The sequence below is a fragment of the Chinchilla lanigera genome, unplaced genomic scaffold (assembly GCF_000276665.1).
Source record: "Chinchilla lanigera isolate Chin_1 unplaced genomic scaffold, ChiLan1.0 scaffold00080, whole genome shotgun sequence".
Classification (NCBI taxonomy): Eukaryota; Metazoa; Chordata; class Mammalia; order Rodentia; family Chinchillidae; genus Chinchilla; species Chinchilla lanigera.
In genome coordinates this window covers 7,071,642-7,095,818 of record NW_004955481.1, presented here as the reverse complement: position 1 = coordinate 7,095,818, position 24,177 = coordinate 7,071,642, and the positions used below count along the sequence as shown (strand labels likewise).

Here is a 24,177-nt window from a genome sequence, read left to right as displayed (position 1 = left end):
AAAAACACGTTTTCTTGGTACCACTGGGAATCAAACTCAGGACCTCACACTTGCCAGGCAGGCGCTGTGCCACTGAGCTACATCCTTGGTCCAAAACCAGTATTTTTGAAGAGTGAAAAGTGGGTACTTTAAGAAAGTTTTTTCTCAGCTTTTTAATATGAAAACTTTAAAGTATGTACAAAAATCTGCATGCATAGGAAAATAAATGCCCACATATACTTCATCTAGATTCGCTAGTCACTAACATTTTACCCAGTGGTTCCCTCTCTCCCCCATATATAATATTTGTATCTGTATGTCCCATATATAATATGTATATACACATATACTCTGTTCACGTACACGTACACCCGCTGAACTGTTTAAGAGTTGGTTGTAGCATCACTAGTTTGCTTCAGCATGATTGTCACAGTCTTCCTATATTGTTCACCAATATACATCCATATATATATTTCTTCAGTCATCTCAATTATATCTTTTCTTTTTTGTCTTTTTGAAACAGGGTCTCGCTATGCAGTTCAAGTTGGCCTTGAGCTCACTTTGTAGCCCAGGCTGGTCTTGAACTCGAAAGGATCCTCCTGCCTCAGCCTCCCGAGTGCTGGGATTATAGGCGTGCGCCACCACACTCGGCAATCTCAGTTATATGCTGTACAGCTGTCTTTTTTTTTTTTTTTTTTTGGTTTTTCCCCTGTACCAGGAACCGAACTCATGACCTTGCGCTTGCCAGGCAGGCGCTTTGCCGCTGAGCTAAATCCCCAGCCCTCTGTACAGCTGTCTTGTTTTCTGCAGTAGTGGTGAATGAACCTGGGGCCTTCACACTGAGTTATATCCCCAGCCCTTTGTTTTTATTTCTTAAATTTTGAGACAGAGTCTTGCTAAGTTGCCCATGTTAGGCTCAAACCTGGCTAGTCTCCTGTCTCAGCTTCCCAGAGTGCTGGGATTTCAGGCACATACCACTGGACCAGGCCTATAGTTGGTGGTGTTCTTTTTAAATCCAGAATCCAACCCAGAACCACGACTTGCATTTGACTGCCACTTCTTAATCCCCTTGAATCTAAAATTTCCAGATTATATCTTTGAAGAGTCCAGACTAGTTGTTCAGCAGAACTGCCTAATGTGAATTTGAAATTGTCTATATTCCTCATCGTTAGATTCAGATTAAACTCTCACTTTTTTTTTTTTTTTTTAAATTTTTTGTTTTTTGGTTTTTCTCCGGTACCGGGAACCGAACTCACGACCTTGCGCTTGCCAGGCAGGCGCTTTTGCCGCTGAGCTAAATCCCCAGCCCCAACTCTCACTTTTGTGAGGGGTGGCAGGATGCCATTTGCACAGTGCTGCGGGTGCCCTTTCATTTCACTGCGCCCATTCCAGGTTTGAGGAAGTTCTGGGCCTTTGAGAGCTCACACCTGCGTGTGCTGGAGGGGGCCGGTGTTCGTCTCTGTGCCGGAGCCTCAGCTCGCCAAAGCTGGGCCGTGCAGAAGGCCCAGGGAGCGGGAAGATGAATCTCAGCTTCAGTCTGGGCACAGTTCACTGATGGGGCGGCTGCAGGCTTTGGGGCGCTTGTGTTGGGCATGAGGGGCGGAGTCAGTAAGAACTCCTTCACACAGGTGGCCAGCCAGCTCCTCAGCCGAAGGTCACCTGTCGCTGTGCCCACTCTCTGTGGGTGCACCTGGAAGGGAAATCAGAGGGCTGAGGGAGGCAGCCATGCGAGGCAGTCCTAGGTGGGATTAGTGGGGGACCTAGAATGAAAAGCACATCGGGGGCAGGGTGGGGTAGGGCATGCCTGTAATCCCAGCACTCGGGAGACTGAGGAAGGAGGACTGCCACAAGTTCAGGGCCATCCTGGGCTACAGAGTGAAATTCTGTCTCAAAAAAAAAAAAAAACTAATCAGGGGCTGGGGATTTAGCTCAGCGGCTCAGCGGCACAAGGCCTGCCTGGCAAGCATGAGCTTGTGAGTTCGACTCCCGGTACTGGAAAAAAAAAAAAAAAGGCAAAAATAGGTTCAGAAAGAAAAATGAGGGCCGGGGATATAGCTCAGCAGCACAAGCGCCTGCCTGGCAAGGGCAAGGTCCTGAGTTCGATTCCCAGTAGAAAAAAAAAATCATGAGTCAGAAAGAAAAGTGAAAATAAAATTTAAAAACAAATGAAAAGGGGCTGGGGATTTAGCTCAGCGGCACAGTGCCTGCCTGGCAAGCGCAAGGTCGTGAGTTCGATTCCCGCTACCAGAAAAAAAAAAACAAACAAAAGAATGAGATATAAAGGGGACACATACACACACACCAGAGAGGAAGAAAAATGTGAAGAGACAGAGACACACAGGAGGAGAGGAACCAAAAGACTCAGACACACAGGTCTAGGGGCAAAAGAAAGCACAGCATCTTCTTCATCTGTGGGGTCACCTGCTCAGGTTGTACTTTTCCAAACAGAACTCCTCCTCCATGCCCACAAGCCGGGCCCTAGGCCAGAAGTTTCCTGTTCTGCTTGGGGATGTGGCCTTTTCCCAGGGCCACCAGCAGACAGGAAAGCCTCGCTGGACACATCTGGGGCAGAGGAGGAGCCAGAGAGAGACAGACAGACAGAAGGGAGGATGAGAGAGAAGAAAGCACTATAAATAGCCTCCCCTCCAGAGCGAGGAGCCCAGGATCCCAGGAGCTGCCCAGCAGGGTGACCTCGGCTAGTAACGCCAGGCCAGGGGTTTCTCATGAGAAAAGGGGTGAGGGGGGCCGCCCAGCCCCTCAAGCAGGCTGGGGAGAGGCAGCCCAAGGGTTCAGCCAGGGCCAAATTCCTCTGGAAGCTCACAGACAAGGGCTCCGGTAGAGGAACTTGGGGCTCCCAGGGGACTCTGGGGCAGTAATGTGCAACGTCGGTGCTTTTCTCCAGCAGGAAGCGAAGAGCGTTGAAAGCGCAGTGTCAGGGCTCTTCTGGCCTTGCGGCCGAGCCCGAACGCAGAAGCCCCTCTCTGACCCAGCCAAGGGAGCCACCCTGGCCCCCAGCCGCTCACCCAGGAGCTGGAGGGGTGTCAAGGGGCGGCACAGGACATCCCGCAAACTCTCCAGCCACTCGCGCTGCTCCTTCTCGCTGGGGCAGGTGAGCACGAATCTCCGATGCGGGGTGACGACGGTGAGGCCAGCTTTCCAGCGGTTCCCTCGGACGCCCTTGGGCAGCTCTTCGTGTACTTCGTATCCCTGCTCCTTGCTCCCGAGAAAAACCTGGCCCTGCTCGAAGGCATCCTGAAAACCAGAAGGCCCCTGCATCCCTGACAGCCCCCAAGTTCTATTACTGGTAAAATGTGTCACTACTAGGACTTGTGCTAGATTAAAATCCTAAAACAAAGCCGGGCATGGTGGCACACACCTGTCATCCCAGCACTCGGGAGGCTGAGGCAGGAGGATCGTTGGGAGTTCGAGACCAACCTGGGCTACAAAGTGAGCTCAAGGCCAGCCTGAACTGCATAGCAAGGCCCTGTCTCAAAAAGACCACAAAGACAAAAAAAAAAAAAAAAAAAATCCTAAAATAAATGACACATCGTCTGTTCAGAAGATGAGGTTTACAGAGAGTTCCCTGAACAGCAGGAATTCACATGCTATTTGTGTTGCAACTCATATATTCACCACACCGAGCTCTGAGCAAGGCACTTGATGCCTTTTCCAGAGGAGGAAACTGCGGTGCAGAGAGCTAAGTGTGTGCTCTGCCCAGGGCACGCGGCTGCTCCAACCACAGGGCTGAGGCCACGGCCAGACCCCGGCTTCCAAGCCCACATCTCTAACCGCTCCACACGTGGCGCAGGCCGGACATCCCAGCCCGCGGGACAAGCCCTGACCTGAATAACTTGGGGAGTAGCTCTTACCAGGGGGTTCTTATAATAGAACAGCCTCCGCTCCTGGGGATCCAGGGCAAACCACCTTTTCTTGAAAGGTTCTCTCTGCTGCAAAAGAGAGAGCCTCTTACCAGGATGGCAAAGCAGGGGGCAGAGGTGGGGACCAGCTCAGGCCAAGCCCAGGCAGCGGCCAGTTCCACTGGTTCTCCAGCCCCTGGGCTCCCACAGTCAGACCCCTGCTGCTTCTCCCCGGGCCCTGGCCCGGTTCTCGCCCTCCCAAGGCTCTGCCTGCACTCCCGGCCCCCACCCTGCCCACTTGGCCCTGCTGCCTGCAGGGGTGGCCTGGGGAGGGAAGGGGCGCTTTCCTCTTTCTCAGGCTGTGGACAACTAAGTCTCAGAAAAAGGAAGCTGGGAAAATCAGAAGTGGCTACTGCCGGCGAGGCGGACGGTGCTGGCCATGGGCAAACTGTAACCCAGGTCAGGGGGAGGGCGCCCCCGCCCCCAGAAAGAACCCTGGGGCGGGGCTGCGCCCAGCCGGTGAAGGAGGAAGCTTTGCAACATGCCCAGGCTTTCTTTCATCCTGTCTTCTAACGCTGTCACTCTCCTGCCAAGGATTATCACATGAACACGTTCAACCTTTAAAAAACCCAAAAACTTGAGCGCTGCCACTTCTGGAGACTGTTGTAGGGGGCGTCTCTGCTTTCCCCCTCCTCCCCTCTTCCACACCCCCTGCAATCACTGCGACCCCTCTGGCCAGACTTCTGACTTTGAAGCTGCCCCTCACCCCGGCTCAGCCTCCGGGTTCGCTGTACATAAGCGGGCACAGCACGGGCCGCTTCAGCAAGGCGGAGCCAGGCTGCGCGGGAGGCAGCGAGGAGGTTGTGCTGGGGGGGTGGCGCATAGGGACGTTGCTGTTACCCAACATGGTGCCCGTGTATCCCTTGGGCAGTGCTGGTGGGCTCCAGGGCCACGGGTTCTGGAACACCCTAAAGCGGCCTCCCCAGGGAGTCCGTCTCAGCTCTGCTTCCCAGGGGCAGAGGTGGTTCCATGAGTGCAGAGGGAAGGAGCTGAGGCCAAGGGGCCAGGGCTTGCCTGGGAGAGGGGGAGGTTCCTGGGCGGTGCGGGGATGCACACCTGCTAACCCCCGCTTCCGCTCAGTCCCCCACCCAGGAGCTCTCACTCCAACTTCCCGCTGTCCCTTTGCAGCCCTCCTGCCCGCTTCCTCAGCTCCCAAATCCTGCCCTCCTGGTGAAGGGGCCAGGGCCGGGGCCACACGCGTCCCCCAGGGGGCAGGAGGATGTACCTTCGGACCAGTCTTTTCCATGAAGCCTTGCTTGAGGTAGTTCCTGGTGATGAGGGGCACGAGCTGCAGGGAGAGAGACAGACACTGGCCCCGCACTTGCACACCAGGGGGCGAAGTTCCCGCAAGACCTGGGCTCCCCAACAAAGGGGAAGTGCGGCACGGGGAAGGACGTGTGTACTCCGTGGTTGGGGCTATGTTTGGAAGGTCCACCGGCTGTACTGTTCATATTTCAACAAAGCCGGGCAACAGAGCCCCTGAGGCTTGCAGAGCTCCCCAGCACGGCCAGGTCACAGGTAAAGGACTGGCTTTCAGGACCCCTTCAGGCACGGCTGTGAGGGGACTGCTGGGGTCAGGGATGCGCACCCCCACCTCTGGGCACTATTTCCAACCACCCTGGGAGGAGGGTCCTGTCAGTCCCAAAGCTGGTGGCATGAAGAGGCAGGAGCCACGTGTGGGGCCACCACACTAGTACACTGAAGTGTGAATGCACCAGAGCCTCCTGAGACCGGGCCACCGGCAGGGACTGACACAGGCCACAATGAGGGGATGGCACAGCGGGTAAACAAAGCTGTGGACGAGCAGAGGAAGGACACGGGCTCTGGCTGCCTTTCTGACCTCCGCTGGCCATGTGACCTTGCTGAGCGCTTTGGTGTCCCTGTGCAGGGAAGAGACTGTGCTGTGACCTCCAGCAGCCCTTCCACCCGTGTGCCGCCAGGGACACGCGCCGGCCTCCCATTGCGGAGGTCTGAAACGGGGAGGGTTGGGAGCCAGAAATGAAAATCTCTTCTGAAATACATTACAGAGGCTCCCCTCCTCCGCTGGAGAAAACAGGGGAAGCACTGGGGCTCCCCATCCCGAACTTGAGCCAACTTGAGCCAGCGCAGGGCTAGTTTAGGCCCAGGGAATGACGGGAAGCAGGACACAGCCAGGACGGGGTACGCGTTACTGTGCTGCAGGCCACGGGGCTCACGCGATTCCCACAACGGCCCCGAAGGTCACCACTGTCCTACGGTCACAGATAGTACACCGAGGCTCGGAGAGGTGAGACAGTCGGCCCTCCACTTCAGAGTCTGTGTGTCCTCCTTTCCTCCCTCCCGCCCTCCCTTCTTTCCTTCCTTTTCCCCAGCTCTGGGGATTGAACTGAGGGCCTAACAGATGCTGGCCCAGCACTCAGACACTGAGCTCTACTCCCAGGCTGTGTGGGTTCCTGATTAAAAGGACCAGAAATTCAGGGTCTCCCTGAATTTGCAGCATCTGGACCCCTCAGTCTGAGCCAGGCCGGTGACCGCCTGATGCGGTGCACAGCTCGGGTGGGAGGGAAGAGAGGGGGATGCTGGGAGAAGGCCAGGTCGGATGAGGGGAATGACAGTCATAGGGGAGTATGGGAACATGGAGGCCAAAGACCAAGTTCCTGTGCGCAAGTCAGCAACGATGGGAAGCTGGCCCAGGTTAAGTAAGGCCGAGAATCTGAGAATCTGTACTTTGTCCTCCCTCCTCCCGCTCCAGGCAGCCCTCTGGCCAACGGGAGCCAGCAGTAACCAGTTCTGGGCGCTGGCTCAGCACACCATTCTACACAGACCATGACCTTCAGGGTTCTGACCTCCGCCTCTCTGGAACTGAACCCTGGGACCTGCCGGCTTCTTGCATCACTGGGCCTGCAGCGCACCCTGTCCCAGACACCGAGCTCCCTGCAACCCGGGCACTGAGGGACATTTAGGCTTTCAAAGGGCGTCAAATAGGAATAAAAAAAAAAAAATCTCAGGATTAACATTCACCACCCCAATCACTTCAAAACTCTCTTAGAGGGGAGCCTAAAACAGCGATCAGACGACGGTACCTCAGAATTGAAGGGGCCTGAAGCTGACCTGAAGCAACTGCCATCTTACCAATATGGAAACAGATGCTCAGAGAGGTACTGTGATCTGCAAGGGTCACACAGCAAGTCTGGGGACAGCCAAAATGAGGTTCTCAGCTGCAATATGCCCTGGGCCATTGCAAGCAGACCTGCTCCTGTTACAATTGTAATGGGACGATCCCAAGGCCTTCCTGAGACCAGAGACCGCAGGGAAAGGAAAGAATGCCTTCACTCATTCACCCGCCCTTCCTGGGACTCAGTTTCTCGTGAGTTTTTTTACTGGCAATGATCACTCCATCTAACTGCCTGCTATAGGCAGTGACTAGGTAAAGGGGTTGCAAAATAAAATGGGTTAAAAGCACTTCGTAAGTAGTATGTAGGAGTCACTTTAATGGGAGAAGAGGCCCGAAAAAGATGCCCAAAGGCTGAGCTCCTTGACAATGTGATCGTGGTCATGTGTCCTGAAACTGTCCTGCTTTTTGGGCTTTTTTTTTGTTTTTTTCTGGTACTGGGAATCGAACTCACGACGTCGTGCTTCCTAGGTGGGTGCTGTGCCGCTGAGCTAAATCCCCAGCCCCTTGTCCTGCTTTTTGGAGGCCGCTTCACCCACGATCCTCCAGCCTGCCCAGGACCAAGCCTTTGGCTTTCCTCTGCGGGGCTCAGCCCCTAACTCGCAAGACCTTGCCTGCAACAAACATAACGTGGCCTAGACAGACAGAAAAGGGGGTGGCAGAGGGCAGGCTCAGAAGGTGGGGCCCGCACCCGGCTCACCTCAGCCTCCGGGAGGTCAGGAAGGGCCGCTTTCAGGTACTGCAGACGGGCTGCTCGGAGGGCGTTGAACCAGCCCACGATCTCCTACCGAGAGACCACAGAGGACACAGACAGCCGGTGAGCCTGCGGTGGCGGCGGCCGAGCCGGGTGGCGGGGTTAGGGTGTGAGGTGTCAGGCTCACGTAGCCAGGACACGTCCACACCGCTCAGCTCCACCTAGGGCCACCCTGGGAGGACTGTGTCACAGCCCGGGAGCCACCAAGCAAGCAGGAAGCCACTGACAGGGCTCAGACCATGGAGAGGGCTCAGGTGAGCTGCCTGGGAGTGACACGCAATGGCTTAGGATGAGGCTTTGCCTTCTCTTTTTTCTTTTGCCGTCCTTATTTTGTTGGTACTGGGGATTGAACCCAGCGCCTTGCACATACTAGGCAAGCTCTCTACACAACTGGCCCTACCCTAAATTTTTATTTTTATTTTTTTTTGTCTTTTTAAGACAGGGTTTCCAGCTGTGGAAAGTGTCCAGAGGGCAGGGTAGGTCATGCTAAAGAATTCAGGGTAGGAGGCCGGATGTGGTAACACACGCCTGTAACTCCAGCACTAGAGAGGCTGAGACAGGAAGATCATTGTGAGTTTGAGGCCAGCTTGGGCTACATAGTGAGTTCAAGACCAGCCTGAACTGCATAGTGAAGCAGCTGTTTACACCCATGCGCCGCACAACTCCTAGCACATGCTCCTCCCCCATCCTGGGCCTCCGTTTCACACATACCTTCCTTACACACACTTTTTTTTTTTAAAGTACTGGAGATGGAACTCAGGCCACTCTACTATTGAGCAACAAACACTTCCAGCCCTTTTTATTTTTTCACTTAAACAGGGTCATGCTAAATTGCTCAGGCTTGGGGCTGGGGATTTAGCTCAGCGGCAAAAGCGCCTGCCTGGCAAGCGCAAGGTCGTGAGTTCGGTTCCCGGTACCAGAGGGGGGAAAAAAAAAAAATTGCTCAGGCTGGCCTTGAACTTGCAATCTTCCCACCTCAGCCCCCAGAGAACCTGGGGTTACAGACGTGTACCACCACACCCAGCCAACACAGACCTTTTACCTAGAGCATGCTACTCTTCCTGCAGGTTAGTTTAGATGTTGTAGCAGATTTTGAGTGGCTGCTTAGCCCTAGGCCTGCTCCTCTAAGAACCACCCCACCAGCTGGGCGTGGTGGCACACGCCTGTAATCCCAGCACTCAGGAGGCTAAGGCAGGAGGATTGTTGCAAGTTTGAGACTAGCCTGGGCTACAAAGTGAGCTCAAGACCATCCTGAACTGCATAGCGAGACCCTGTCTCAAAAAGACAAAAAAAAGAACCACCCCACCATCCACACCCCTTCTCCCACATTTGAAGCTCTATTCTCTACGATGATCCTCCTCTTTTCTTGGCCTCTGGAAGTGGGTGAGGGTTGGTATAATACAGAGGCTGAACTGGGCTTATCAGACTCTTTCTCCCAGGAATTTGGGACTGGGAGGCTGAAAGAACTGTTCACATAGCTTCAGTGTGGACTGAAGTAACATATATTTGAATAATACAGTGATTGGGAAAGTTTACTTGAATATGATTTTGAAGGAAGTAGACAATTTCCCTTTCTCTGCCCTGGGTCTTCAAGGACAGGGGTCTAGTATCCCAGGGTTCTGAGGTGACTGTCCTGGGAATTTTTAAGAAAAAAAAAAAAAAATTCCTCCAGGCCTTCATTTTCACAAGGTCTCTCTGGTCATAGACTGTTGGTCCTGAGGCCAGCCCCAACCTGTATAAATGATTGAGCTCTGTCCCCCTTGCAGTACTGGGAGCAAGTGCTCTACCACTGAGCTATATCCCTATCCTCTGCATACATGCTTGGTTCCTGAAATTTTGTTTGTTTCAATTCTCTATGCAGGTTTTCCTGTTTGCCCCAGCCCTCATCCTTCCTAATAGCAGCCCATTTTACTTCTGAATTTCCTATCTGGCTCCTGCAGGCGTGAATTTGCAGCTGGCGTTACTGCCCATCTAACAGAGAAGCTGCGGTCCCAAGCGAAAGAGAAGAGAGGCCAGCCCCAGGTTGCCAGCCGCACCGCCCTGGGCAAGTGGGAGGGCGCCGGGTGACAGAAGTGACAGAGGCTCTGCAAATCTGCAGAAGTCCTCGAGGCAGGGCCTGGCATGGACCGGCTGCCACTGGTATCTGGCAGGTCTGGGCATGGGGGAGCAGCAGGGGCACCCCACCCCACAGCCTGAGAACCAGGGATCCCCTCTAAGCCTCCAAGACTGTGCAGGCCCCAAGATTCTGGTAAGACCAAGGAAGACAGCAGGAAAGATGACTGATTTTCAGGGTTCTTGCTAATCTCGGAAGTGAGACCTCTGAATTAGGAGAAACGATGTGTGACTTTAACCTGAGCGCTGGTGTTACGGAATAACTCGTGCCTGTTAGAAGGAGTGCATCTTCTCTCCCTCCCTATCTCCTTCTCCCTCTCTTTCATCTCATGTTCTTGTTCTTTCTTTTCTCCCCCTGTTCTTTGTGTGTGTGTGTGTGTGTCTCTCTCTCTCTCACACACACACACACACACACACACAGCTCCTGATGCTAACCTCTCAGGAGGCCCAGCCATACGCTGGCCCTTGAGATAAATATTTGTGCATTCTTCCCACCCACGCCTGGGTAAGCCAGTTTGAGTGTGCACCTTTGTAGCATAATAACCAGTTCTTAAATAGAAACTTTCCTCCAGAAAGCCTTTACACACACATACACACACACACACATACCGCGTGTTTTCTGTGCATCCCTAGCGTGGCCACTGCCTGTCACACCATTGTTAGCACTGTTTCCCTGTCTCCTTCCACCTAGAGACCCGAGGCGCTACCCCCTTCACAGAACCCTTGCCCCCTGCAGGGACGCAATCCATCCAGATTCGGTGAATGTGAATTCACTCAGGAATCTGTGACACAGGGGCGAGACTGGCCACTGACTTTGCCCTGTACGTGTGCGACCATCGTGAGCCAAGAACTCCAACACCTGTGCAGTGCACACCAAGGTCATGAAACACCGTCGCATTCGTGGTTCGTGGTCACCCTGCCGGTTCTAAATCCCCTCTGAGAGGCGGGAGCGAGAATCCACAAACCAACAGACTCAGGAAGGAAGAGACCTGCCCTGGTGACACGGCTGGGAGCTGCAGAGCCCAGGCCCCAGACCCCTGTGCTTCAGACCATGCCCCCAGGCACCCTGCCTGGGCCACAGGGGAAACATGGGGGCCCCCACCCCTCGACGGACCCTCAGGAAGGCCAGGTCCTAAGGTTCTCCAGCAGCAGAGGCCTGTTGGGTGGTGAAATGCTCGCTGGGGTGTCACCCCGACTTAACATGTCCATGCTCGGGAGCACAGGGACGTAACATGCTTGGGCTGTTCTGAGGAGTAAGAAATGACACGCAGCAGTCGGCAGTAGGTGTGCCTACACAGGCCACAGATACAAACGGTCAACCCCGGCTTCCCTCCTCCCGCCCCCGGTTAGCATCCGTTTCCCCTGCCCCCTCAAAGGACCCTGCTCAGGCTCCAACCCAGCCCATTCTCTTGGAGCTGCTCTCCTGCCCGGGCTGATCTCCCGGGCCCGCCAGTAATGCTCCCCCACCGTTAGCGTGCATCAGGATGGCCCCGTGAGAGGGCAGTCGCTAACTGAGCAGCTCTGCTGGACCTGCGACTCCAGCTCTCACACACGTCCAGGTAAAGCCAAAGCTGTGGATCCAGGACAGCAGCCGAGAACCAACCCACGCCTGACCGCCCCCTTCCTCCACCCTCATTCAGAATCCCTGGCCCTGCCGGATGTGCCCTCCCCGGGCACCATGCCTTCTGCCGACTGGACTCTCCTTAGCGGCTGTGAGCTGTCCAGGTAGAACCCTGGCACCCGCCAGCCTCCTGCCCCACACCCCTCTCTACTTTGCTCACAGGTCTGTCTCAGACCAGGAAGTAGAAACAGGCGAAGGCCAGCGCCAGCGCCAGCAGCAGCAGCAGCAGCAAGTCTCCAGAGGCAGCTAAGCACATCCCGAAATGAGCCAGGAAGGCAGGGAGCCCCGCCCACAGCGCCCTGGGTGCCGAGCTGGAGGCGGGGCCAGCAGCCCAGGGCATCTCACCTTCCCGCTCTCGTGGTATAGGAACAGGTTCCGGGTGTGGTTCTCTCTCCGGTAGGTGACCTGCAGCCCATGGGGGTGCCCCATCTTCTCTGTTTGGAAAGTGGCATTCAAGTCCTTGATACTGATGACAGCTTTGGGGCCTTTATCCTGAGAGAAAAAACGACACTCAGGGCAGTGGCAGCGGGGTGGCTTTACATCACTTTCACCAGGGCTCTAATGCAAACAGAAAACCAAGGTGCAATTTGCCTGGGCTTAAACGTTCTTGCTCTAATGTCTTTTTTTGTTGTTTTCTTAGTACTGGGGTTGAACACAGGGCCTTTGCACTGAGCTACATCCTCAGCCCTTCTTTATTCCGTATTTTGAGACTGGATCTCACTAAGTCACTGAGCTGCCTGGGCTGGCCTTGAACTTGTGGTTCTCCTGCCTCAGCCTCCTAAGTAGCAGGGGTTATGGGCATGGACCACCATCTCTGACCTACACCAACACTCTTCACTATGTTTTTCTCCAAAGATTATTGGAAAACTGTCCTTTTTAAAAACTTACTATGAGAAATACTAAAAATATTTTTAAATATACTTTTGTCAATATTCTTCTTAACTTTACAAAAAAGGAACATGACATTGCCAGGTTGGGGATGTAGCTCTGTGGTGCAGCACTTGCCTAGCAAACGTGAAGCCCTGGGTTTGTCTCCAGCACCAAAAAAAAAAACAGACATAATAAAGCCAATTCCTTTAAGTAAGACTCACCTCCCGGTTCTCCTGCATTCCCCAAGGCAACTGTCATGGGTTTGATGTTTCTCTTTCTAGTTCTTTTTTTTTTTTTTTTTTTTTTTGTCTTTTTGAAACAGGGTCTTGCTAAGCATTTCAGGCTGGCCTTGAGCTCACTTTGTAGCCCAGGCTGGTCTCGAACTCACAAGGATCCTCCTGCCTCAGCCTCCTGAGTGCTGGGATTACAGGCATGTGCCACCACCCCCGGCTATCTCTTTCTAGTTCTGTTTTTTTCTTTTTCTTTTTTCTTTTTCTTTTTTTTGTCTTTTTGAGGCAGAGTCTCGCTATGCAGTTCAGGCTGGTCTTGAGCTCACTTTGTACCTCAGGCTGGTCTCAAACTCACAATGATCCTCTTGCCTCAGCCTCCCAAGTGCTGGGATTACAGGCATGCACCACCACGCCCAGCTGTAGTTCCGTTTTTCATACTTATACCCACATATACACATACGCACACATCTATAAACAATTCAGTGTTCTCTTATGTGGTTCTAAGTCATATAAATGGAATCGTTGCACATGGATCATTCTGCCTTGCTTGTGTCACTCAATATTACATTTCTGACACCACCCATGGTGAACACGGTCTTCCGGTTTGCTATTGTGGCTATACAAAAAGTTATCAACCTACCTACCTAGTGACCTATATTGAGATTATTTCTGGTTTCTTGCTATCATAAGTAACGCCACAGTCAGCTTATGCCCCTTGTACACATGTGTGTGAGAGTTTCCGTAGGTCACTGTGCATTTGCGGATGGAATTGCTAGATCAAAGTTTTGAACACCTTCTACTTACTGGAAGCAGCTGACTTACTCCACAGGACGGCCCCCACAGTGGCTGTACCCACACTTCCGTCAGTGACACAGAAGAGCTCCCTTTCAGTTACATCCTCACAAATGCTTGACACTGTCAGATTTAAAAATTTTTGCCAATACAATGGGTACAAAATTATACCTCATTGTTAATTTTCATTTAATTAAGTTTATTGAGATATAATTTATATGAGCATTTTAAGAATAGTAGGGCCAAGTGTGGTGGCACACGTCTGTAACCCCAGCACTTGGCAGGCTGAGGCAGGAGGATCACCGTGAGTTCCAGGCCAGCCTGGGCTACATACACAGTGAGTTCAAGGCCAGCCTGAAGTACTAGCAAGACTTGTCTCAAAAAAAGAACAGTTTAGCAGGGCACAGTGGTGCACACCTGTAATCCCAGTGGGTGGGGACACTGAGCAAGGAGGATTCAAGTGCAAGGCCAGTCTGGGCAACTTCATAACAACAAATAAAAGGTGTGGCTTCTGGGCGTGCTGGCGCACACCTGTCATCCCAGCACTCAGGAGGCTGAGGCAGGAGGATTGCTGTGAATTTGAGGAGACCTAGTCTTAAAACAAAGCAAAACAAAACAAAACAAACAAAGGCTGGGGGTGTAGGTCCATATAAAGATCTGGGTTCAACCTTCAGTACAGAGAGAGAGAGAGAGAGAGAGAGAAATTTTGATTTTTGATATATATTTACACAATCCCTACAACAACCAGAACATAAAGCATTATTATCACCCCAAAAGAGTTCCCTCCCTCTGCTGTCAATCTCTACTCCACTCCCACCCCATTTATCTGCCTTCTGCTGGTATAGGATGGTTTTACCTGCTCTGGAATTTCATGGAAATGGAACTAAACAGTACTCTTCTATAAGGCTTCTTTTGCTCAGATAAGGTTTCTGAGGTTCACCCATGTTGTTACCATTTACTGACAGTTTGTTGATTTTTATTGCTGAGTAACATTCTGTTCCACAGACCCACTGATCTGTATTTGTTCAGTGGTAGAGGGGCCTGTGGGTTCTGTCCAGGTTTGGGGTACCACAGATGAAGCTTCTGTGAACATTCTGTGTACACAGCATTTTCTGAATACAGGCTTTCGCTACCTTTCAGTAACTACCTTGAAGTGGAATGGCCGGTTTATGCAGATCAGTGTGTGTTTAGCTCTCCTAAAACCTGCCAGATCGTTTTCCAAGCGGGTCGTCTCAGGTACAGCATCACCAGCAGGGCTGAGCGCTCTCGCTGTCCTACGTCCTCAGCACCTGGTGAGGTCAGCCTTTGTAACTTCAGTCACTCTGGTGGCTACATAGTTCATCTCATCTCACAGTTGATTTTAATTTGCATTTCAGTAGCTGTGGGGAGACTGATTCTATGTGTGTTTGAACCCACGGCTTTCATCCTGCAGTTTGAACCCATGGCTTTCATCCTGAGTTACATTCCTGGCTCTTTTTTTATTTTGACACAGGGTCTCCCTAAATTGCTAAGTTGCCCAGGCTGGGCTCGGATTTGTGATCCTCCTGCCTCAGCCTCCCAGAGTGCTGGGATTACAGGCATGTGCCTCAGGCATCTTTTATCTTTCCCTCTCCTTCCTTTTCTCTTTCGCCCTCTCTCCCTCTTTTTCTTTCTCTTGTTTTCCCCTTTACTACTAGAAATTCAACCTCAACCCAGGGAGTGCTGAGCTACATTCCCAGCTCTTATTTTTATTTTAAATTTTGAGGCAGGGTCTTGCTAAGTTGTCCAGGTTGGCCTCCAACTTCCGGCCTTCCTGCCTCAGCCTCCTCAGTAAGGAGGATTACAGGCGTGCCCCTCCACACTTAGCCTGGTTTTTTTTTCTGTGACTGTCAGTCCACTTTCTTTCCCTATTTTCCTAAGGCATTATCTTTTTGTTTTTGATTTATAATTTTTTACAAATATATACTCTAGATATTAATATTATTACATTGAGCTATTTTCTGAGTTTCACTTTATTACTTTACTTTTTATTCTTTTTTGGGGGGGGGTACCAGGAATTGAACTCACGACCTTGTGCTTGCCAGGTAGGTGCTTGTGCTACTGAGCTATATCCCCAGCCCCCTTTACTTTTTATTCTTTTTTCTTTTTCTTTTTCCTTTCCTTTTTTTTTGGGAGGTCTCAGTGTATTCCATGAGCTCTTAGGCTCAAGCAACCCTTCTGCCTCTGCCTCCCAAGTAGCTGAGACAACAGGGACCCCACCATGCCTGGCTAACTTTTTGTTTGTTTGTCTTTTTTGAGACAGGGTCTCCCTATGCAGTTCAGGCTGGCCTTAAGCTCACCTTGTAGCCCAGGCTGGTCTCAAACTCACAACGATTCTCCTGCCTCAGCCTCCGGAGTGCTGGGATTGCAGGAGTGTGCCATCACGCCCAGCTCCCTGGCTAACTTTTGGTATTACCCAAATTTTTTACATAAAAATAAGTTACATTCCTAATAATGACTTAACCCGTCCACTTAGGGAAAGATATAAAAATGCACATAGGGAAGCCACTCTTTGGACTACTCTAGACTAAGCTGACTCCGGAGTGAAAGTATCAACCTTTCTAACCAAAGATGAGCCCCCGCCCCCAGGCCAGCTCCCTGCAGCGGCTGGGCCTTCCCGAGGCAGCACTTTCTCTGCCTGCCTCGAAAGTGCTTCTCCTGGCTTTCGACTGAAGACACAGAAATCCAGCTCCCACTTGGAGGTGAACAATTCGCCCCCTACATTTCCCCTTGGCCCCAGACTGCGGCCACAGCCCTCCCAGCACTGCTCTGGGCTCTGGAGGAAAGCAATCACGCTTTCTCCGTATTGGAAATGGACTAGAGCGAAGGTTGAAGTGCCCGGAGCTCGTCCTTCTCTTCCACTGCTGGCCACTGCTTCACATTCGCTGTGCTAGAAAAGTCTCACCTTTCGGTCTTCTGACCCTGGCCGGCCCCAGGCCTCGCTGTGATAGCTGCCTCCCAAAATGCCCTCACTATTTCCTTCCCTCCCACTGGGCACATGGCACTCAGCCCGTTTTGGCACACAACAGAACCCAGCTGGGTGTGGTCGCACACACGGGTGATCCCAGGAGGATCGTAAGTTTAAGCACAGCCTGGGCAAGTGAGTGACTTAGCAAGACCCTGTTTCAAAATAAGAAGAAAAAAAAAAATCAAAATTAATGAAAGGTTGGAGCTGTAGCTTAGTGTGAAGGTCCTGTGTTCAAATCCCAGTGCAGAAAATAAAATCACAGGAGGGAAAAAAGAAGGAAAGAAGGAAGGAAGAAAGGAAAGGAAGGAGGCAGGGAAGGAGGGAGGGAGAGAGGGAAGGAAGAAGGAAGAAAAGAAGGAAAGAAGGAAGGAAAGGAGGGAGGGGAGGAGGGAGGGATCTATTTCCCCTCCTCGCTGGTTGCAGCTGGCAGCACGACTTGCTGTGAGCAACACGACTTGCTGTGAGCAACAGCACACATTTCCTGGCCTAACCTTTCAACGGCCTTGCTGTGCAGAAGCTTGAGCTCAGCTCCTGGCTGAGGGAAGTTCTCCAGGACCCCAGAGCTGCGGGCCAGGCCTTCCTTGGCTCCCTGGCCCAGCTAAGTGCAGAACGCAGCGAGTGGCCCAGCTGATGACACTCGGCACGCACTGCTCAGATTCCTGCCCCACAGGGTTCTGGGAACTCGTGCGTTCATGCTTGCGTGTGCTGTGTTGTGTTTTGTTTGTTTTGTTTTGTGTGTGATACTGAGGATTGAATTCACGGCCTAGGCCAGCTAGGCAAGCACTCTACCATTGAGCTATACCTTTTAGACTGCTTTAAACTGTTATATTTTAGGGTGGTTTGTTACTTAGCAACGAATAACCAAGTACTCTGACCTTGAACATCTTTTCCTTGCATAAGCAATCGTGGCCATTCCCATTGCTAAACCAGTCCACATGCCGATGACACCCGCTTCCCACTTCACCGAATCTCCAAGTACATCATCGTCCCACTTCCTTCTCAGCTGCTCCTCTTGGATGACCAGTAAGCACCTCAGACTGAAAAGAGCCCTCAGCCCTCCCTTTTAGGAGCTGAGTCTCTGCCATCTCAGCAAATGGCAAATTTGTCCTTCTGGTTTTGAAGGTCTACAGTCTGGGAAATGGAGCTAAGCACACTGGCACAGGCCTGCAGTCCCAGCTATTCAGGAGGCTGAGGCAGGAGGATCACGTGAGCCCACAAATTCAAGACCAGCCAGAGCAACCATGAGACTCTGTCTCAAAAAAAAAAAATCTGAGAATTGGGCTGGGGATGTCACTCAGTGGTAGCTCTGATGTCCCATCCTTGCCAGGCGTGACGGTGCACGCCTGTAATCCCAGCACTCGGGAGGCTGAGGCAGCAGGATCCTTGCAAGTTCGAGACCAGCCTGGGCTACAAAGTGAGCTCAAGACCAGTTTGAACTGCATAGTGAGACCCTGTCTCAAAAATAAATAAATAAATAAATAACATCCAATCCTTGAGTAATTTGCTTGGTCTACTTCCAAAATGAATCCAGAACCTGACTACTCTACCCATCTCCATCACCACCTCCTGATCTAATCCATTATTCCTCACCTGGGATTTTTTTTTTTTTTTTTTTGGTACTGGGAATTGAACTCAGGACCTTGCGCTTGCCAGGCAGGCACTTGTGCCGCTGAGCTATATCCCTGGCCCTCACCTGGGTTATTATAATAAAGTCCTAACTTATTTTTTTGCTTCCATTCTTACCTCCTTCCTTCCTCACCCTCATCCCAGCAGCAGCCACAGTGATCTTTTAAAAGTTCAAGTCACTGGGCAGGGTGGTACACACCTGTAATCCCAGCACTTGGGCAGCTGAGGCAGGAGCATCACTGTGAGTTCAAGACCAGCCTGAACTGTATAGCGAGACCCTGTCTCAAAAAAAAGTTCGAGTCAAGTTATATCACTTCTCTGCTCAAAATCTTCCAGGGACTTTCTTTCTGTCTTAAAGTAAAACCCCAAATCCCAGATTTTTGAAAATTATATATATGAATGAATGATAAGGGACTTGTATCTACAATATATAAAGAACTACTTCTACTCATTAATAAACAAATAACCTAATTAAAATATGAGAAAAGGATATGAATAAACATTTCTGAAAATGAGATATACCAGTGACCAAAAAGTATATCTAAACATGTTAGCTGGGTGTGGTGGCACACACCTATAATCCCAGCATTTGGGAGGCTGAGGCAGGAGGATCATTGCAAGTTGGAGGCCAGCCTGGACTACAAAATGAGCTCAAGGCCAGCCTGAACTGCACAATGAGACTCTGTCTCAAAAAGACAAAATAAATAAATAAATAAATAAATAAATGAACAACAACCACCTAGAAAAAAAATGTTCACCTTCATTAGATATGAGGAAAATACAAATCAAAAGCACCATAAGATGTTACTTCATACCCCCTAAGATACTCACTAAGATACCCACTTTTTAAAAGTCATATAAAGGGCTGGGGATTTAGCTCAGCGGCACAGCGCCTGCCTGGCAAGTGCAAGGTCGTGAGTTCGATTCCCGGTACCAGAAAAAAACTAAAACTAAAATAAAATAAAATAAAATAATAGTCATATAAAAATGTAGAGGCCAGGCACGGTGGTGCACACCTATAATCCCAGTACTGGGGAGGCTGAGGCAAGAGGGTTGTCTCCAATCCCAAGCCAGCCTGGGCTACACAATGAGTTCAAGACCACCCTGATCTACGTAGTGAGACCCTGTCTCTAAAAAAAAAAAAAAAATGTAGAGAAATTAGAAACTTGCACACTGGTGGGAAATTAGAAACTTATAAAATGGTACAGCCACTCTGGAAAACAGGCTGGCAACTCTTCAAAAGGTTATCACGGTTTCCATGTGACACAAGATCCTACTCCTAGATATATCGAGATGAAAGGAACCACCAGCACATGAAAACGGGTCCATGTGCGTTCCTAGCAGTGCTATTTGTCAGTCAAAGCCACACAAACGTCCATCAACTGATGTGTGGATGAAGAAAATGTCACACACAGCAGTTACTATTATTGCACAATGAAAACGACTGAGGTACTGCAACACGCTAACACAGGAAGTTTGAGAACATCAGGCTGGCTGTGCCTATGCATGTTGCATGCCTATAGTCTCAACTTCTCAGAAGGCTGAGGCAGGACTGCTGGAGGCTAGGAGTGCATTGCTGGGAAAACAGAAAGAGGCCCCATTTCAAAAAAAGAGAAGTGGGGCTGGGAGGAAAGGAAAGGAAGGAGAAAAAACATTCAGCTAAGTAAAAGCAGTCTGCTACACAGGAACACGTATTGCATCATTCTGTTTATATGAGATGTCCAGAGAAAACAAATCCACAGAGACAGAAAGCAGATGGGCCAGGGTGAGAGATTATAGCTAAGGGTTATATGGCTTCTTTTAGAGGTTATGAAAGGGTTCAAAAATTGATTGTAGGCCTGGGGTGGCGGTGAACGTCTGTAATCCCAGCACTCAGGAGGCTGAGGCAGGAGAATCACCAAGAGTTCAAAGCCCAGCCTAAACTACAGAGCAAGACCCTGTCTCCAAAACAACAACAACAACAAAAAAAAACAACTGACTCTTGAATATACGAGGTAGGATTTCTTCCATACTTTAAATAGGTGAATTATACGGACTGTGAATTATGTCTCAATACAGCTGTATTTTAAAAATCTCTGGGCTCGATCTCCAGCACTGCAAACAAACGAACAAACAACTTAGGTCTTACTGTGGCCTATAAAACCCTCCGCTGAGTGACTTCACCTCACTCCTTCTTCCCCTTGCTCGCTCTGCCCTGGTTTCTTGGCCTCCTTGATGCCTGTGGTCTCATCTATCACATTTCCAGCTTAGGGTCAGGTCTGTGGCATATGGCGGAGCAGATTGTGCACTGCACGAAAAGCCGAGTGTGAACCGCAATCTGGGCTTCTGCCCCGTGAGACTGGGCCCTGGGCCTCACCATCCTGGACCAGTCATCTCCCCTAATCAGCACAGGGGTGTGCGTGGCAGCCCTCTGTCTTTCCTGACCACACTGTGCAGCCCCCCACACCCCCGTCACTCTACCCCTCACCCTCTTTTACCGTCCTTCCCAGAACCTGCCATCCGCTGCACTGCAGGGAGGTCTCGGCCTCTGCCCGTCTCCTTCCACTGGAAGGAAAGCTCCATTAGAATGAGTTAGGTTACTGCTATATCCCCCAGGGCCTAGGACAGTGTCCAGCACACAGCAGGTACTCAACAGATATTTCTTTCTTTCTTTTTTTCTTTTTCTGGTATGGGGAATCAAACTCATGGCCTTGTCCTTGCCAGGCAGGCGCTTTGCTGCTGAGCTAAATCCCTGGCCTTCGACAGGTATTTAAGTGAATAAATGAATATGGTAGAATGAAGTGATCACCATAGGCTTTTTTTTTTGTTGTCTTTTTGAGACAGGGTCTCGCTATGTATTTCAGGCTGGCCTTGAGCTCACTTTGTAGCCCAGGCTGGTCTTGAACTCGCAGTGTGCCTCCTGCCTCAGCCTCCCGAGTGCTGGGATTACAGGCGTGCACCACCATGCCTGGCTCCACCATAGGCTTTCACATGGACTAGTCTCTGGGCACAGCAGTGTGTCCTTAGTCTGATCTACTCAGGAGGCTGAGGCAGGAGGACTGCTTGATCTCTGGTGTTTGAGGCTAGCCTGAACAACATAGTGAGACTCCATTTATAAACAAACAAACAACTGGGTGTGGTGGTCCATGCGTGTAATCCCAGCTACTTGGGAGGCTGAGATAAGAGGACTGCAAGATCAATTTAAAGGGTCCAGTGAGGTGTGAGCCAGGTGCTCAGGGAGGAAGGAAGCCATTCCCAGGCTGGCCTCTTACCTGGTCCTTGGTGTAGTACTTGAGGAGGCCTTCTCCCGCCAGCAGGACAAACCTCCTCCTTAGGTACTGTCCGTTGTCCCTTCCCCGCTTCCACAGGATTCCTTCTCTGTTACCTGACCCACAGGGATGAGAAGGAGAGAACACCCCTGATCTTCAGATGCACAAGCGGCTCCAAGCTCTCCACCTGTCACCCAGCCCCTCTGATCTGACACGGTTGTTTCAGCTGCAGCACGCAAGGGTCCTGTCTGCATCCAACCCCACGACGCCGTATCATTTTGGGAGGATTCCCCACTGTGCAAACCTTCTTCCCCAGCTCTCCAGGGAGCCAGGCCATCACATTAAATGAATAATAAACTCACAAGAAAGCTAGAGCCTGAGAAACTGGACGGATTCTAGAAGAGGCTAAATATACCCGAGCCTGCTCCGCTTCACGCTGACAGCGGCCTGATAAGGCTCTGGGGATCGAGTGACTCAAGGCACCTGCTAGTCTGAAGAATAATTTGCATTTCTGGGAGCAAAGAGAGTTGTGTGATGGTTTCCCCTGGTCCTCCCGAGGGGTTTTGCCCTCTTTGTTCTGTGGCTCAGTATCAGCTTGGACTCAGGGCAACGGGGCATAAACTGCCACTGATCCAGGGCCACCAAGAAGGTTGCGCCCTGCACAATGAAGGTAAGGGAGGCTCAACCCAGTCCCTGCGCCCCCGCCCACCCCGCGGTTCAGCCCCGCCAGGCGCTGAACTAGCCAGGAGCGGGGTGCCTTGCTCTGATGGCTCGGCCAGTGGCGGAGGCTTCCTGCAGCTCCTATTAGGGCTGTGACACCGTGACACTGTGGCCCTGCAAGGACCTGAGACCCATCTGCTTCTCAGACCATAAACCCCACCTGCCCATGTACTTGCTGTTCCCAGGCACAAGAGCCCACGCCTTGGCTATCCGGGCACCTCGCAGCAGCAGGCATCTTGTGGATGGATCTTGTTGCTAATAGCCTCATCAGAATACAGATCTCGAAGATAAGAAAACAACTTTACCTGGCGGGGAGAGGGGTTTCCCATCAGCCATAAACTCCTGTCTCTCATACTTAGCTCGAATCCATTGCTCCTTTAAGACCCTAAAAAGAGAGAAGCTCTGGTCAGCCGTGTCTGCTGTGGTTTCCTCCCCAGCACCCTTACAAGGCCCAGAAGCTGAGGGTGGGAAGTCACCGCCACTGCCTTCCTGCCTGCTGAGTACACCCAGGGCCTCTGGCCTCGGGATGTTGACATTGGGTGCTGGGTCATTCTTCGTCCTGGGGGGTTATGCTTTTGTAGAACGTTTAGTGGTATCTCTGGCTTCTACTGACTACAGGCCAGGAGCACCCACTCCCCCAGATACGACACTGGAAGGGTCTCCAGACATATTTCTCCCTGCCGGCTGAGAACCACTGGACTATCCCAGCCCCAGCCTCGCCCTCTGGGTTGTTTAAGAAAGGTGCAGCTTCCTGGGAATCCCCAAGTTCCGCCCACTGTACAGTCATGAGCGTGAGCCAGGAGGGTCCAGGAGCCTCTTCCTGTGCCTCGTCTGGAACCTCAGGCATATGACACTGGGCAGGTGGTGGCCTTGGCCCTGACCACCTGGATCTGTGGTCACTGTGGCCCACTGTGGGATCAAGAACAAGTTACTCAGCTCCTCTGAACCTGGGGAACGTGCCAGTGGTGCTGCATCTCCCCGTGCCTCAAGGCGGCTGAGAAGTCAAAATGCATGTAAGAGGCCCAGCACGACGGGGGGCGGCTTGGGCACGTGTTCAATGCCACCTCACCCAGATCTCGACATCCACGACCCCCACAGGACCACCGTGCAGCCTAGAGTAGAACTATTTGCATTGTTTTGTTCCCTCTCACTTTTTCCAGGTAAATGTTCCAAGGATTGGATGATCTTGTGCTCGGGCCACCAGAATGACCTAGAGCTGGGCATTCAGAGCCCCGACCTGCATGAACCAAAATGGAGAGGCTGATTGGAAGCCCTCTCAGGGGTGGGGCCAGGCAGTGTCGCCTGGTACCTGGAAGTGACCCTGCTGCAAGCTAAGTGAAGAAAGCCTGACTTAGAGGAAGATACAGAGACAAGATCAGACAGTGTGAAAGGCCTGGTGATGGCTGTGGCCCTGGCTTGGTCTTTCCCGAGGGTTGCTCCACCCCCGTCCTTCCTGTGGTCTGATCCCCAGCAGGTGAAAAATCCTCTTCAGCCTGAGCCAGCTTACACTGGGTCTCTATCACTTACGGTCATAGGACCCCTGAAAAGTCACCAGGCACAACAGGAGGGTGCGAATCCCGGGCTACAGGGTCAGAGCTGAGAGAGGGACTGGACACCCAGGGCACGGCGGGGAATTTAGAGGAGGTTTAGAACTGTGGGTGGTGGCCATTAGTACTCAGCTCAAGGGGTTAAAATGCGGGCTGTGTTGAAGTCATAACAAGCAGCGTCTGCGTGATGCTAGCAGAAAGCCACACACAGCTGGTGCTCCGCAAGTGCCTGGAGCAAAGGGCTGAGTGGCAGCAGTAAGGCAGGACTGGGATGGGGCCTTTCAGGTGGAGCGAGGCACACCCCTCGGGACCCAGGCCCAGGACCAGGCAGCACCCAGAAACTGACACAGAAAAGCATTAAAACTAGTGTGGCACCTGGAAGTGACCCTTCCAGGCGTGGCCAGGTGTGGTGGCTCACACTTATAATCCCAGCATTTGGGAGGCTGAGGCAGGAGGATCGCAAGTTCCAGGCCAGCCTGGACTACACAGTGAAACCCTGTCTCAACAAAACAAAACAAAACAAGCCAGGCGTCATGGCACATGCCTGTAATCCCAGCACTCAGGAGGCTGAGGCAGGAGGATCCTTGCGAGTTCGAGACCAGCCTGGGCTACAAAGTGAGCTCA

The 24,177-nt window shown here is 51.7% G+C and overlaps 1 protein-coding gene across 1 annotated transcript in view; it reads right to left on the bottom strand.

The window, feature by feature from the left end:
• Positions 1-872: 872 nt before the first annotated feature.
• Positions 873-24,177, bottom strand: part of Adap2 (ArfGAP with dual PH domains 2) — a gene marked incomplete at its 5' end in the record, with an annotated part of 26,730 nt that continues 3,425 nt past the window's right edge. Inside the window, 9 exon segments of the mRNA XM_013503464.1 lie at positions 873-1,669; positions 2,401-2,541; positions 3,003-3,231; positions 3,849-3,926; positions 5,122-5,184; positions 7,748-7,831; positions 11,880-12,026; positions 21,290-21,402; positions 22,312-22,391. Coding sequence (XP_013358918.1) covers positions 2,405-2,541; positions 3,003-3,231; positions 3,849-3,926; positions 5,122-5,184; positions 7,748-7,831; positions 11,880-12,026; positions 21,290-21,402; positions 22,312-22,391 — 931 coding nt within the window.